This window comes from Diaphorina citri, unplaced genomic scaffold (genome assembly GCF_000475195.1).
Source record: "Diaphorina citri unplaced genomic scaffold, Diaci psyllid genome assembly version 1.1 scaffold195, whole genome shotgun sequence".
Lineage (NCBI taxonomy): Eukaryota > Metazoa > Arthropoda > Insecta > Hemiptera > Psyllidae > Diaphorina > Diaphorina citri.
The window spans coordinates 245,603-257,826 of NW_007377632.1; the positions used below are offsets into that span (position 1 = coordinate 245,603).

Sequence of the window (12,224 nt, forward strand, 5' to 3'; positions counted from 1 at the left end):
ATTTCGATAGCGAACTTGAACAAATACCTAGACAACAAAAGGTTTTTGGTCATCTTAACGTTTCTACATTAATATTTCTCGTAACAAACAAGAATTAAACATCAGAAATTATGTATTTGTGTTGAAGCTGGAAAGGCTCTTGAATATGTATACAGGGTGGTTCGTGATTTGCGAACCACGCTCATATCTCAGAAACGGCTGGGAATTAAGGAATGAAATAAACGGCATCAAACATTATTTTATCCGATTTCACCAAAATCGGATAACCCGTCCGAGAGCTATCAGCATATCCCAAGAACAAGTAAGCAAGAGGTTCAAGTCAGGTTATGAAAATTTAAAAATGGTTTAATTTAAACCGATGGGATTAATATATCTGTTTCTGTTTTGCATTCCAGATCATGCTGGCTACTACCAACCTCAACAACAAAGTGTAAGTACCTCTCATTTCTTATTTCATACTACTTGACGTTTGCAGACCGACTTTCATTATGTCTAGCACTTTCATGTTTAGTTTGTTTCTCACATCTCGTTTGGTCTTGGCTTTTATTTTCATTTCGCCAAAAGTTTTCCTTTTGATTTTGGCGCGGAAAAAATGCCCATTGATTTGATGATTTGTTTTTGAGTAACTTTTACTTATTTATTGAAATGTTACAAGTCAGGTTATGAAAATTTAAAAATGGTTTAATTTAAACCGATGGGATTAATATATCTGTTTCTGTTTTGCATTCCAGATCAAGCTGGCTACTACCAACCTCAACAACAAAGTGTAAGTACCTCTCATTTCTTATTTCATACTACTTGACGTTTGCAGACCGACTTTCATTATGTCTAGCACTTTCATGTTTAGTTTGTTTCTCACATCTCGTTTGGTTCAGTTTGGTCTTGGCTTTTATTTTCATTTCGCCAAATGTTTTCCTTTTGATTTTGGCGCGGAAAAAATGCCCATTGATTTGATGATTTGTTTTTGAGTAACTTTTACTTATTTATTGAAATGTTATTTTTACTCTATGCAATACAGGGTTTTAGTTTTCCATGTAGGTAAAAAAAAGGACATTACATTGTACCCAGATTCAAGGTCGCTATTTCTATTTGCGAGTACAATATTCGTAGGATATTGTGTTGAGTACAGGTAGATATGTAGGTACTCATTGCATGCAATATTCTACCATTCTCCCTTGTATTGCATGATTATCCAACATGCTCTAGTCCGCTAATATGTACGTCCTCAATTCCTCATCTGACGTATGTAGGCTGACGTCTGTTTATGGCTGTAGATCTATTTTTTGTCTGACAAACGTAGTTTTATTTTAATCTTTATTCAATACACACAAAATTACAATTCGTAGGATATTGAGTTGAGTACAGGTAGATAGGTACTCATTGCATGCAATATTCTACCATTCTCCCTTGTATTGCATGATTAATGATTATCCAACATGCTGTAGTCCGCTAATATGTAGGTATTGATCTGACGTATGTAGGCTGACGTCTGTTTATGGCTGTAGATCTATTTTTTGTCTGCCAAACGTAGTTTTATTTTAATCTTTATTCAATACACACATACAATAAAATTGAAAATTACAAAGTGGGAAATAGGAAATTATTGACTAGGGAAAACTCTACCATAATAATGAAAATCATACAAAGGGAGGAATATGGTTCATGATCACGATACTTTGTTATTTTTTCTCATGTCACATTGGTTTGAGTGCATTTTCAGAATATTACCAAGCTTTTTCAACAAAAGTTTGTTTTTTAGTGCTTAGCTGCTATTGATTTTTCGATATCATTTGAAAACACCTTTTTTTTTTTATTTTTAAAACTTCAAATTCAAAAGGCAAAGGAAATAATGTTGAGAGAGGGCAAATTTTCCTCTTGGTGTGTGATTCTATTTTTAAAACTTCAAATTCAAAGGGCAAAGGAAATAATGTTGAGAGAGGGCAAATTTTCCTCTTGGTGTGTGATTCTGTTTGACCCAATCCTTCTGTAACATGGCTGGGTTTTTGTGTTGTGAATTGGCTGTTGTTTGTTATTTTGCATGGCTTCTCCTGGTTTTGCTTGTAGTATTCAATGATGTTTGCGCAAACATGGACCACGAAGGATTCTGGTGTATGCTCGAAATTATTTCAAGTCCCTTAAAAAAACATTAGGTGCACGACATCTCAATTTGAATTTTTTTGCCAAATTAGATTTGTGTTGCCAGTATAAAAATTCCTAATTATCACTTTTCAAAGTAAAATTGTGAACATGGAACAAATGAAAAGTTGAAAAACGGAAAAATGAACAAACATTTACATTTCCTCTGAAGATGATGGAAAAAAAAACAATGTAAGGACGCGTTCTTTGATGGCAAATTTAATGGCGTAATGTAAAGTCCTTAATTACTATTCTAATTAAAAATGTATTATCTAGGTACCACCTGTGTTTCAAAACTAAAAACATCTCTAATAAAATATCCATCAATGTTCTGTGGATATCACACCTATTGTATTGTAGTTTACATTGTTCTGGTTTCTGGTCCAAAATCAAAAATTCCACACATAATTTTCTGAGTCAAAATTTCTTGTAGAGAAATGTGATAATATTGTTCTTGTTCAATTTTGATGAAATCAGACAAAAATGTTCAACACATATAGGTCGACAGGATGAGCTTTTTCCTTCGATGAAATTTGGATATTGTACTTTAGTATGGCTTGGCCCTGGTACTCCCAAACAGTATGAGTCCAAACCTATTATTGGTTTATTTTAAAATAATAGTTCAAGCCACTTGTGCCTCCTAAGCGGATATGTTAGAAGATATGTCAAATAAGTTGAAACCAAAGCAAATCGTTATACGAGTATCAAGCCTCAGTGCATAACTTGGAATAATCTTTGCTCACGATATCGACATACATACCTACTACAAAAATCCATATATTGTCCTTTAATTCAATCATTCATCTCAAGCCATTCAAAAGTTAAGGGGATATGACCACCCTGTATATAATAATACTATTGTGATATCCTTCCCTTGTCATGAACTTTTTGTTTAGTTGAACTTTTTGTCAACGGTGTTTCTAATGTTTGGCAACTTTTTGATTTCATAACGATGGTATATCTGCTGCATTGCATTTTAAAACAATAATGTGTTGCTACATGTGTGAAATTTTATAGGTCTGTATCGTAGCATAGCATCTTTGTATACCTCCATCAGATATTTAACAAAATAAAAACATTTCAGATACGTTAACATAATGAAATTTCATATTGTTAATTTATTATTTACTATGTTTATCACCAAGATACATTCATATTTAATTATTTAGCGTAACAATAATTAAAAATAATACGAAATATAAATATAAATTCATAATTTACTTACAATAATATATCTCTTAAAATCTGATCACCATAACCATTACATTACACCTATTTCTTACATAATGCTACATTAGGTACCTAAATTTTAGTTTTTCTGTGGAAACTATGATGTCATAAATAGCATAATGATCGACATATTATTCTAATACACAGAAATTACAATCAAGGGGAAATTACGAAATTATTGCCTAAGGCAATCTCTACCATTCAACCCTTTTTATTACTTTCATTATCCTATAGGAAGGAAAGTAATGTAATCGGGTCAAATTTTCGACGGTCAGTTTTTAGTGCCAAAACACGTTTTGAGGTCCCTAGAGTATTCTAATAGCACACATTAAACAAGAGTCTACGTTTGTATTGCACAACCAATAATATTTTGTACCTATAACTAAATCATCCTAGAATTTTTGTAACTAAAAACACTTTTTCAGAATTATAACAAATTTCTTAGCTTTCTTGAAAGTAATTTTTGGAACTGACCGCCAGTCAATAAATTTGATAAATATATTTCATACAGAGTATTCATAATATTAAAAGAATCAGGTAAAATCTCAAGTCAATGTTCTTCTAAGACAGACATTATCTTCTATCCCAAATATCCATGATGTTGACACCAACACGAATTCCTAGTCATTAATCTGAAATCAAAGGAATATGATAGATAAATTCAGATACTTTTCAATATCCAAGCTGGAATTACAAGTAGGATTAACAACATTAATGTCTCACTTGAGCCGGAAAAAACTTCGACTCTACAGGGAATCGAAGCCAGGACATCTGGTGTGCAAGCTCATGTATTAGGCTCTGTGAGGTGTACACAAAGTCTTGAGACCAAGTAGTGTCCAGTGACGGCATTACCAGAGTACTACTCTGACATCTATAAACATATTCAAGAGCCTTTCCAGCTTCAACACAAATACATAATTTTTGATGTTTAATTCTTGTTTGCTACGAGAACAGGGTGGTTCGTGATTTGCGAACCACGCTTATATCTCAGAAACGGCTAGGAATTAAGGAATGAAATAAACGGCATCATGTAGCATATTGAAAAGTATCTGAAAAACATACCTATCGAATTTATCTATCATATTCCTTTGATTTCAGATTAATGACTAGGAATTCGTGTTGGTGTCAACATCATGGATATTTGGGATAGAAGATAATGTCTGTCTTAGAAGAACATTGACTTGAGATTTTACCTGATTCTTTTAATATTATGAAATATCTCGGCAAGTACACGACGGATTTTAAAATCGAAAACAGATTTGTGAATGTGATTTTTGACCGCTTCGTTTTATTTATGTTAGGTTGAATTATTTTTTACATGAGAATCCTCAATTGGTCAAGAGGAAAAGAATCAGTTTCTCGACTCGTAATGTCCGGATCCCCTCCATACAACAGATTTGTCTCGGTGTGTTTTTAGCCCGTCCTTCCTTTATTATTACGATAGTAATAAAAAAAGGTATAAGGGACGGGCTATTGTATTCGCTTCCCTTCCTTTAGGTATTATTACGATAGTAATAAAAAAAGTATAAGGGACGGGCTATTGTATTCGCTTCGGTGTCGTCTGTCGGTCTGTCTGTTCCCATAGAAGGACTTGTCCAAACCTGGTCGACCTATATATCAAATTAAAGGTCTTTTTACCAGGAACACAAAAATGGTGGTGCAAATTTTGTCCAGAAAACCATTTAAAAAAAAAAACCGTTTTTTGGGGGATTTTTTTCACATTTTCTCACACAAATGGGCTCTGATCTTGAAATTTGCCGCGACGACCTATGACCGTTTTTTGGGGGATTTTTTTCACATTTTCTCACACAAATGGGCTCTGATCTTGAAATTTGCCGCGACATCGCGACAACCTATGAACTCAAAGCGAGAAAGTTTCAGATAACACTTCAGTCGTTATTTTGAGACCGGTTTTAGCGTCACCTATCTTAAGCTAACCCGAGCAAGGCCAATAAATGGATGGGTGACTTGAACCTTATATTGGGAATAAAGGGAGAACGGGCTCTAGTCTTGATTTTAAATGTGAAAGTAAAATCAAATCAAGAAGAATAATAAACTGAATATTAAACAAATTAGGTAGGTACATACATAGGTACTGATTAGTAAAATCGAAAAATCAAATCAAGAATAATGATAAACTGAATATTAAACAAATAAGGTAGGTACATAGGTTAGGTACTGATTTTCTTTAATCACGATCGAATAAACTACGGGCTAAAAAATTACCGGATCAAGTCTCTAGCTCTTACCGTTCTCGAGATATTTTGTTTACAGACAGACACACACACACACGGACCAATGGCTGAAACTTTGGATTTAGGCTCTAGGGACCTCAAAACGTGTTTTGGCACTAAAAACTGACCATCGAAAATTTGACCCGATTACATTACTTTCCTTCCTATAGGATAAGGAAAAGTAAAAAGGAAAAACTACATATAAAGAAAAGAAGGATAAACCGGACTCAAAGAAGACGATAGAGACTGAGAAGGAACTGAACTGAACTGAACGAAAATAACTTTATTTTTAACAAAACAAAAATTACAAAGGTTAGCTCACCCCCAAAGCTTACAAAAACTTCTTGGGGGTGTAGGTGATTCTTCTTCTGTTATTCCTTTGTTTTCTTCAATTGTTCCTTCGATTTACTTCAACAAGCTTTTCTTTTTACAAACCATTTTGGGGGGGAAAAGTCTTTGTTTCAGGCTGGTCTCACACTGTACGCGTAGATGCGCGACTTTGAGTAGCGCGTAGACGGCTTCAAAACCAAACCTATGAAAATGATATAGATCCTCTGTAGACTCTCTATCATTTTTATAGGTTTGATTTTTGAGGCGACTAAGCCCTGGACTCAAAGTGGCACGTCTACATATTTGTCCAATGAGAGACGGGTCTCAGATTTAGAGTAACTTGCCATTAAATCTGTTCAATAAAAACAAAAACTAGCATGATATTGTTACACTTATAATGATTTTCATTTCAGGATCTGTCTAGTAGTGGGGGTCAACAGGTGTCCAGTGGCGGAGATAATAAACCAAACAGTGCAGGCGCTACAGGAGGGGGTGGGGTACTTCCATTTTATTAAAGGTTTTATCCCATTAGAGTCATCTTTTTTTATATATACATATAATAATCAAGTGTATATGCAATTATTGCATCTACACTGGATCTATTTGAATGAATCAAAAAAGAATTTTTTTCAGGAAATAGAATCTTTTCATCCATTTTGTTAGAACAGATCGACAGCGAAGAGGATATTTTTCGAAACGCATCATTACGAGATCTCATAACATTTGGTACTTGATTAGCAGCGCCTATATCATCATTCACTATATAGTTACCATTTGAGTACGATCACCTTTACACCGCACCGTCTGACTTGGTTGAGTCTCATTCAGAACGTCCGTAGTCATCATGTCACCGAAGAATCTCTGGAGTTTGATTGTTGGATTGATGGTGACGTTGTACGCACTAGCAGAAGCGGAGGATGTCAAACAGGTAGGTAAACCAATTACCTACGTTAAAAAATGGTCTGGGCTTCTGGGGTATCAAAAATGTTGATAGATCGTATGTTCAAAGTCCGGTTCACTGGCTACGATTTGTCTGCAGACTTATCTTCCCACTTGGCTTCACAACCTTGTCTTTCAACAGATCGTACGTGTGTACGGCAAGTTACAGACTTCATTTTTGTAACAGACACGTATGCGCTATCCAAAGAAAAGGTTAGGTTAAGTTGAAAGACCTCAACGCTCAACCTCGCGCTATCCCAAAGAATTGACAATTCTCATGATTTTCAAATATTTACTCATATGAAAGAAGAAAAAATTAAAAAAATTACACCGCAAAAATTTTTCAGTTGAGGTGATTGTAGATGTAGAATTTAAAGGTCCCGAATTCTTCAAGAACATGTCTTCAGTTACGGGGTCGAACGAATTTCGAACACAATTTTGTGTCTTCTGACAGTTTTATTTTAATTATTTATCCACACGACTTGAAAAAGTTCATACTGGATAATTTTCGCAACTCTCTGCAGTCAGAAAAATCAATGTTCTTGATTGAGATATGGAGGTCCATACTTCCATTAGTGGTTATGGAATGGGTGGTATGGGTGCAGGTTATGGAATGGGTGGTATGGGTGCAGGTTATGGAATGGGTGGTATGGGTGGTGGTTATGGAATGGGTGGTATGGGTGGTGGTTATGGAATGGGTGGTATGGGTGCAGGTTATGGAATGGGAGGTATTGTTGCAGGTTATGGAATGGGTGGTATGGGTGGTGGTTATGGAATGGGTGGTATGGGTGCAGGTTATGGAATGGGAGGTATTGGTGGTGGTTATGGAATAGGTGGTATGGGTGGTGGTTATGGAATGGGTGATATGGGTGGTGGTTATGGAATGGGTGGTATGGGTGCAGGTTATGGAATGGGAGGTATGGGTGGTGGTTATGGAATGGGTGGTGGCTATGGAATGGGTGGTGGTTTTGGAATGGGTGGTATGGGTGCAGGTTATGGAATGGGTGGTGGTTATGGTATGGGAGGTTTGGGTGGTATGGTTGGATATAGCCGTTAATTATCAAATTTTAAACCATTCGATGGGTTGGGTTTTGATTTCATTGTTGTTTGGTTTAGCTCTGAATATAATTGTAAGCTTCCAACTTGAAAAAAATAAACTTAATATATATATTAGATACCCAATATTACATGCTCTTATTTAGTTTAAGATCTCTGTATCTATGATGTGTGGATCAAATCTTGTAACCACTTTGACCGGTCCAGTTGATTTGAGACTTGGTAGACAGACTTACCCTGTAAGCGCTGGGTTGCAGGTTTGATTTCCGCCAAGGGGGGACTTTCTTCCTAACAATTTTATTATGAATGACTATCGGAACAGCTGGCCCTCAATCCCGTTTTCCTTCTCTATTCGATTTCGGGACGACAAGACCTCCGTTGTTACAGTTCCTCTGTCAAAAACTTCTACAGTTATCGCGGAAAAATACCAATTTTCCGATTTCAAAGTTAGATCTCATGCTTGGGCTATGAAACCTCTTGTTTTTAGCTATTAGCTATTATACACCGACATTGTGTTTCCCTCTTCTGTTTTTACAGTCAGTCACTGCCACGACATTAGGATCTCCACTGAGATCTTTTCTCATAGGAGCTGCTGTCGGTGGTCTCGGCTATGCTGCTTACAAAGGGTTGAAGAAAGCTTATAAATGTGGGAAATATGGTTGCCCACCCGATTATGGGTATGGGGGATATGGAATGGGTGGTATGGGTGGTTATGGTATGGGAGGAATGGGTGGTTATGGAAATGGCCGTTATTTTTAAATGATGGGTTGGGTTGATCCTTATTTTATTATTGGGTGGTCTAGCTCTAAATATTATTGTAAGTTTCCAACTTGTAATAAATAAACTAAATACAAATAATGTATATTAGATACCCAATATTATATTATGCTTTTATTTAGTTTAAGATCTCTATATCTATCATGTGTGGATCAAAATGAATCTTGCAACCACTTTGACCAGTCCCACTTCCTTGAAATTTGGTAAACACACAGACACACTTTTGTGCCGCCTGCCTTGTAAGCGTTAGGTTGCAGGTTTGATTCCTGCCCGGACAAACTTTATCTTAAACAGATGTAGATCACCACTATCGGAACAGCTGGCTCTCCCCTATCCTTTCCTCTCTCTGGTTCCCTCTATCAAAAACTTTAACTGTTTCTGCGGAAAAATATTAATTTGGTGAGTCGAAAGTTACAAGTCATATCTTTGGCTAAGATTATTACATATTATTCACTTACTTTTTATCTACATGCCCAATGCCCATTTATCCGAAGAGAAGAGCAAGACAGAATAGGAGAAAGCCGCCAGTAGGTACAGTTGTTGTTGTTGTTGTTGTTGTTGTTCTGGGTTCGTACACTTCGTAGTTTTTATTGATCTTCGTTTACCAAAGGATACAAAAGGAAGTCGGTATACTTGCGGGTCTCTAAAAAAGCTACAGGGGTTTTATGTCACGTTTAACAACCAAAGTCTTCTCATGATGGGCGCGGTTTTAACCCTCCATGCGGCGCCAAACGCTACTCACCTCCTTTAAATAACCTTACCTGTTGTCTGGTTGGGGCCGGGAAAACCAGCAGCACACTATGCCCAGATGGTCACCCATCCGGAGTCTTCCGTGCGTTAAATTGCTAACTATAGTCAAGAGAAATGAAGATGCAGGATATAGGGGATAGGGGCCACATGGGGTGGGCTCGATTGGGTCCAAATTTTAATGAATAAATTCTCCTAATGTGTTGAACATTTCATCAAAATCGGTTAAACCGTTCGAGAGTTATTGACAAACACTTAAATCCAAAACCGTTAACCATAGAATCCAATCTAAACTTGGAACTCGCTTCGTTCGCTCAAATAGATTTTAGATGTGGGATTTTTACAGTGAAGGGACCCTTCGATTCTCCCTGGAGTTAACTTAGCTACTCGAGACTCGCATAAGGGATTAAGGTTTAAGACGCAGCGTTGACGTTAAAGTAGGGGAAGTGGGGATCTAGCACAGGGGAGCGTGTTGAGGACGAGATTTTTCGAGAAAAGGTATTTGCATATTTGTAAACCCTACCTATAAAAATAAATAAGACCTTGTTTAGACTGCGGGAGTAAAGGGACTTTTCAGTCTCATTCTGGCAGGATAAACAAGGTATATTCTATTCTATTCTTATTCCTTGATTCCATATTATATATTTTGTTCTCTTTTCAGAACAAGTGGAAGGAAACATGCAAACAAATCCAAGAGACAAGTGAGAAAATTCCATATTATATATTTTGTTCTCTTTTCAGAACAAGTGGAAGGAAACATGCAAACAAATCCAAGAGACAAGTGAGAAATCAAAGCTCTTCCTACCAGAGTGATGAATCTATGGAAGAAGAAGAAGAAGAGGAGGAAGAGGAAGAGGAGGTAGAAGATAAGAAACTGGTGAAACTAATCAAACTGATCATGTCAGAAGAGAAAGGGAGGAAGAGGAAGAGGAGGTAGAAGATAAGAAACTGGTGAAACTAATCAAACTGATCATGTCAGAAGAGAAAGGGAAGAAGAGGAGGAAGAGGAAGAGGAGGTAGAAGATAAGAAACTGGTGAAACTAATCAAACTGATCATGTCAGAAGAGAAAGGGAAGAAACAGAAAGTGAGGAACAACAAGGACAATGTGGAAACCACTGCACTGCGTATCGCCAAGGTAATCAAAGCTTCCTAACATAGTACTTTCTATACCCTCGTTACAATAAAGGTTTTAGGTCAGAGTAAAGCTTTATTTACATTTGTAAATCCAACCTCAGTGGTGCAGTGGTTAGCACGGTGGACTTTGAATCTGGAGGTTGGTGGTTCAAGTCTAAGTCATGTCAGGTGTTAGCTGTTAGGTTTTTTTCCAGTCTCAAGGGCCAAACTATATCTAATTCAATCTGTACTCTCTGTTCCCTGTTCAGTACATGAAATACTACTTCTCACTGAAACTCCTACGCTTGGGTAAGAGCAAGATGGCCCTACACTTCCTTCATCATGCCTCGGAGGAGATACTGGCCCATCTGTCCGAGTTCTGCACTCCCAAACATCTACCCCTGCTGGGGGAGATAGTAGACCTGGTTATGATGTGTGCAGGGGAGGAAGTACATAACTTACTCTGGTTCACACAGCTACAACATCTACTCGTTCAGGTAAATGTCGGATTGTTTTTAATCTGATAACTTTGATTAAAATAGGTAAAAACTGGACCAACCCTGTCCTTGATTTTTGATTGGCATCTTAAGGAAACCCTGTTTAAGGAAATATTAAGTACAATCCTCTCAAAACTAACTTTCATTGGCATTAAAATTAACACATGTCCATTGTATTTATATTTCAGCATGTACCCTCACGGCGAGTACAACTTGCCCCTCTGTATGATGAACAACCTGCCCCCTCCCCCTCCCTACACACTGATCCTCCTAACCTTGAATCCCGGTACTCGAACCCAGAACCCACGCCACCACAGTCCTCCTTACCTTCTACTACACAATATGCTCCGACCTTGTCTAGCTATGGAGATATGGGACAGCAGGACCCCACTGGGTTAAATCCCGCTAGACAAACGCCTATGAGTGAAGATCCCGCTCGATTTAACCCGTCCGGTCACCCTGGTACAAATAATCCCATGGGCAAACCTCCACTGGGGAGCAGTGGTGACCCAATGGGTTACAGTGCACCTCGGATGAACACTTTATCTGGTGGTAACTCGAGAACCAGTGCATTCAATATGCCACAACGATCCAACCCTGCTAGACCTAACCCGATACGAGGTAATACCAAGCCTGTACTATCCAGCCCTGGTGATAGAGCTCCTATACAGAGTGATGAACCCAGGCCCTCTCAGTCTGTAGGGGTCACTAGAGCCCCTCAGTCTCAATTCTTTACACCGGCCCTGGTACCCGATGCAGAGAGTACTTATCAACAACATTTACAAGGTAAGATCTAGTGGTAGGTAACACGTTTGCTGGCTGATGGTCCTGGGTTCAATGCCCAAACCTAAAGTCACTAAAAGTAGTAACTTGGGAGTAAAATTTAAGTTTTTTCCCCTCACTAGAACTTCATGTTGGTTAATTTTTCTACTTTATCTTATTTCAGATTCGGAATCTTCTGCCTCTATGAATGTAGTTTCTCTCAACTCTAGTTTCTCCTATACAGCACAGGACGGACAGAAAACTGTAAGTGCAGAAAACTGTAAGTATCAGGAATAGGAACCTCTTTGTTCTTACCGTAATTTGTAATGTTAGATCAGGTGGACTGTAATACCTAGCTTAGCTAAACATTTATATGTATTGGTTTTAGGGCAATTACAATCA

At 37.4% G+C, this 12,224-nt stretch overlaps 3 protein-coding genes across 3 annotated transcripts; all 3 read left to right on the forward strand.

Annotated features, from left to right (window-relative positions):
- The first annotated feature begins 6,677 nt into the window (after positions 1 to 6,677).
- LOC108251962 (glycine-rich protein-like) lies at positions 6,678 to 8,799 on the forward strand. Its single transcript, XM_017442587.2, has 2 exons — positions 6,678 to 6,858; positions 8,463 to 8,799. Exons 1-2 carry the CDS (start codon positions 6,775 to 6,777, stop codon positions 8,682 to 8,684), a joined length of 306 nt encoding a protein of 101 aa, XP_017298076.1. The 5' UTR covers positions 6,678 to 6,774; the 3' UTR covers positions 8,685 to 8,799.
- Positions 7,451 to 8,053, forward strand: LOC113465995 (glycine-rich cell wall structural protein 1.8-like). The gene is made up of 2 exons (XM_026821033.1): positions 7,451 to 7,813; positions 7,850 to 8,053. The coding sequence occupies exons 1-2, from the start codon at positions 7,456 to 7,458 to the stop codon at positions 7,924 to 7,926; spliced, it is 435 nt and encodes a 144-aa protein (XP_026676834.1). The 5' UTR covers positions 7,451 to 7,455; the 3' UTR covers positions 7,927 to 8,053.
- A 372-nt stretch (positions 8,800 to 9,171) lies between the features above and the next one.
- LOC103505802 lies at positions 9,172 to 12,119 on the forward strand. The gene is made up of 7 exons (XM_026821030.1): positions 9,172 to 9,202; positions 10,111 to 10,150; positions 10,191 to 10,283; positions 10,438 to 10,594; positions 10,833 to 11,060; positions 11,249 to 11,846; positions 12,007 to 12,119. The coding sequence occupies exons 1-7, from the start codon at positions 9,172 to 9,174 to the stop codon at positions 12,117 to 12,119; spliced, it is 1,260 nt and encodes a 419-aa protein (XP_026676831.1).
- The last annotated feature ends 105 nt before the right edge of the window (positions 12,120 to 12,224 follow it).

Excerpts from the sequence above, each read along its gene's own strand:
- LOC108251962 (XM_017442587.2), top strand. The coding sequence starts at position 6,775 with ATGTCACCGAAGAATCTCTGGAGTTTGATTGTTGGATTGATGGTGACG. Across the intron at positions 6,859-8,462 it reads AAGCGGAGGATGTCAAACAG|TCAGTCACTGCCACGACATT; the intron begins GTAGGTAAACCA and ends CTGTTTTTACAG.
- LOC113465995 (XM_026821033.1), top strand. The coding sequence starts at position 7,456 with ATGGGTGGTATGGGTGCAGGTTATGGAATGGGTGGTATGGGTGCAGGT. Across the intron at positions 7,814-7,849 it reads TGGTGGTTATGGAATGGGTG|GTATGGGTGCAGGTTATGGA; the intron begins GTGGCTATGGAA and ends TTGGAATGGGTG.
- LOC103505802 (XM_026821030.1), top strand. The coding sequence starts at position 9,172 with ATGCCCAATGCCCATTTATCCGAAGAGAAGA. Across the intron at positions 10,284-10,437 it reads GAATCTATGGAAGAAGAAGA|GGAAGAAGAGGAGGAAGAGG; the intron begins AGAAGAGGAGGA and ends CAGAAGAGAAAG. Across the intron at positions 11,061-11,248 it reads TACAACATCTACTCGTTCAG|CATGTACCCTCACGGCGAGT; the intron begins GTAAATGTCGGA and ends TTTATATTTCAG.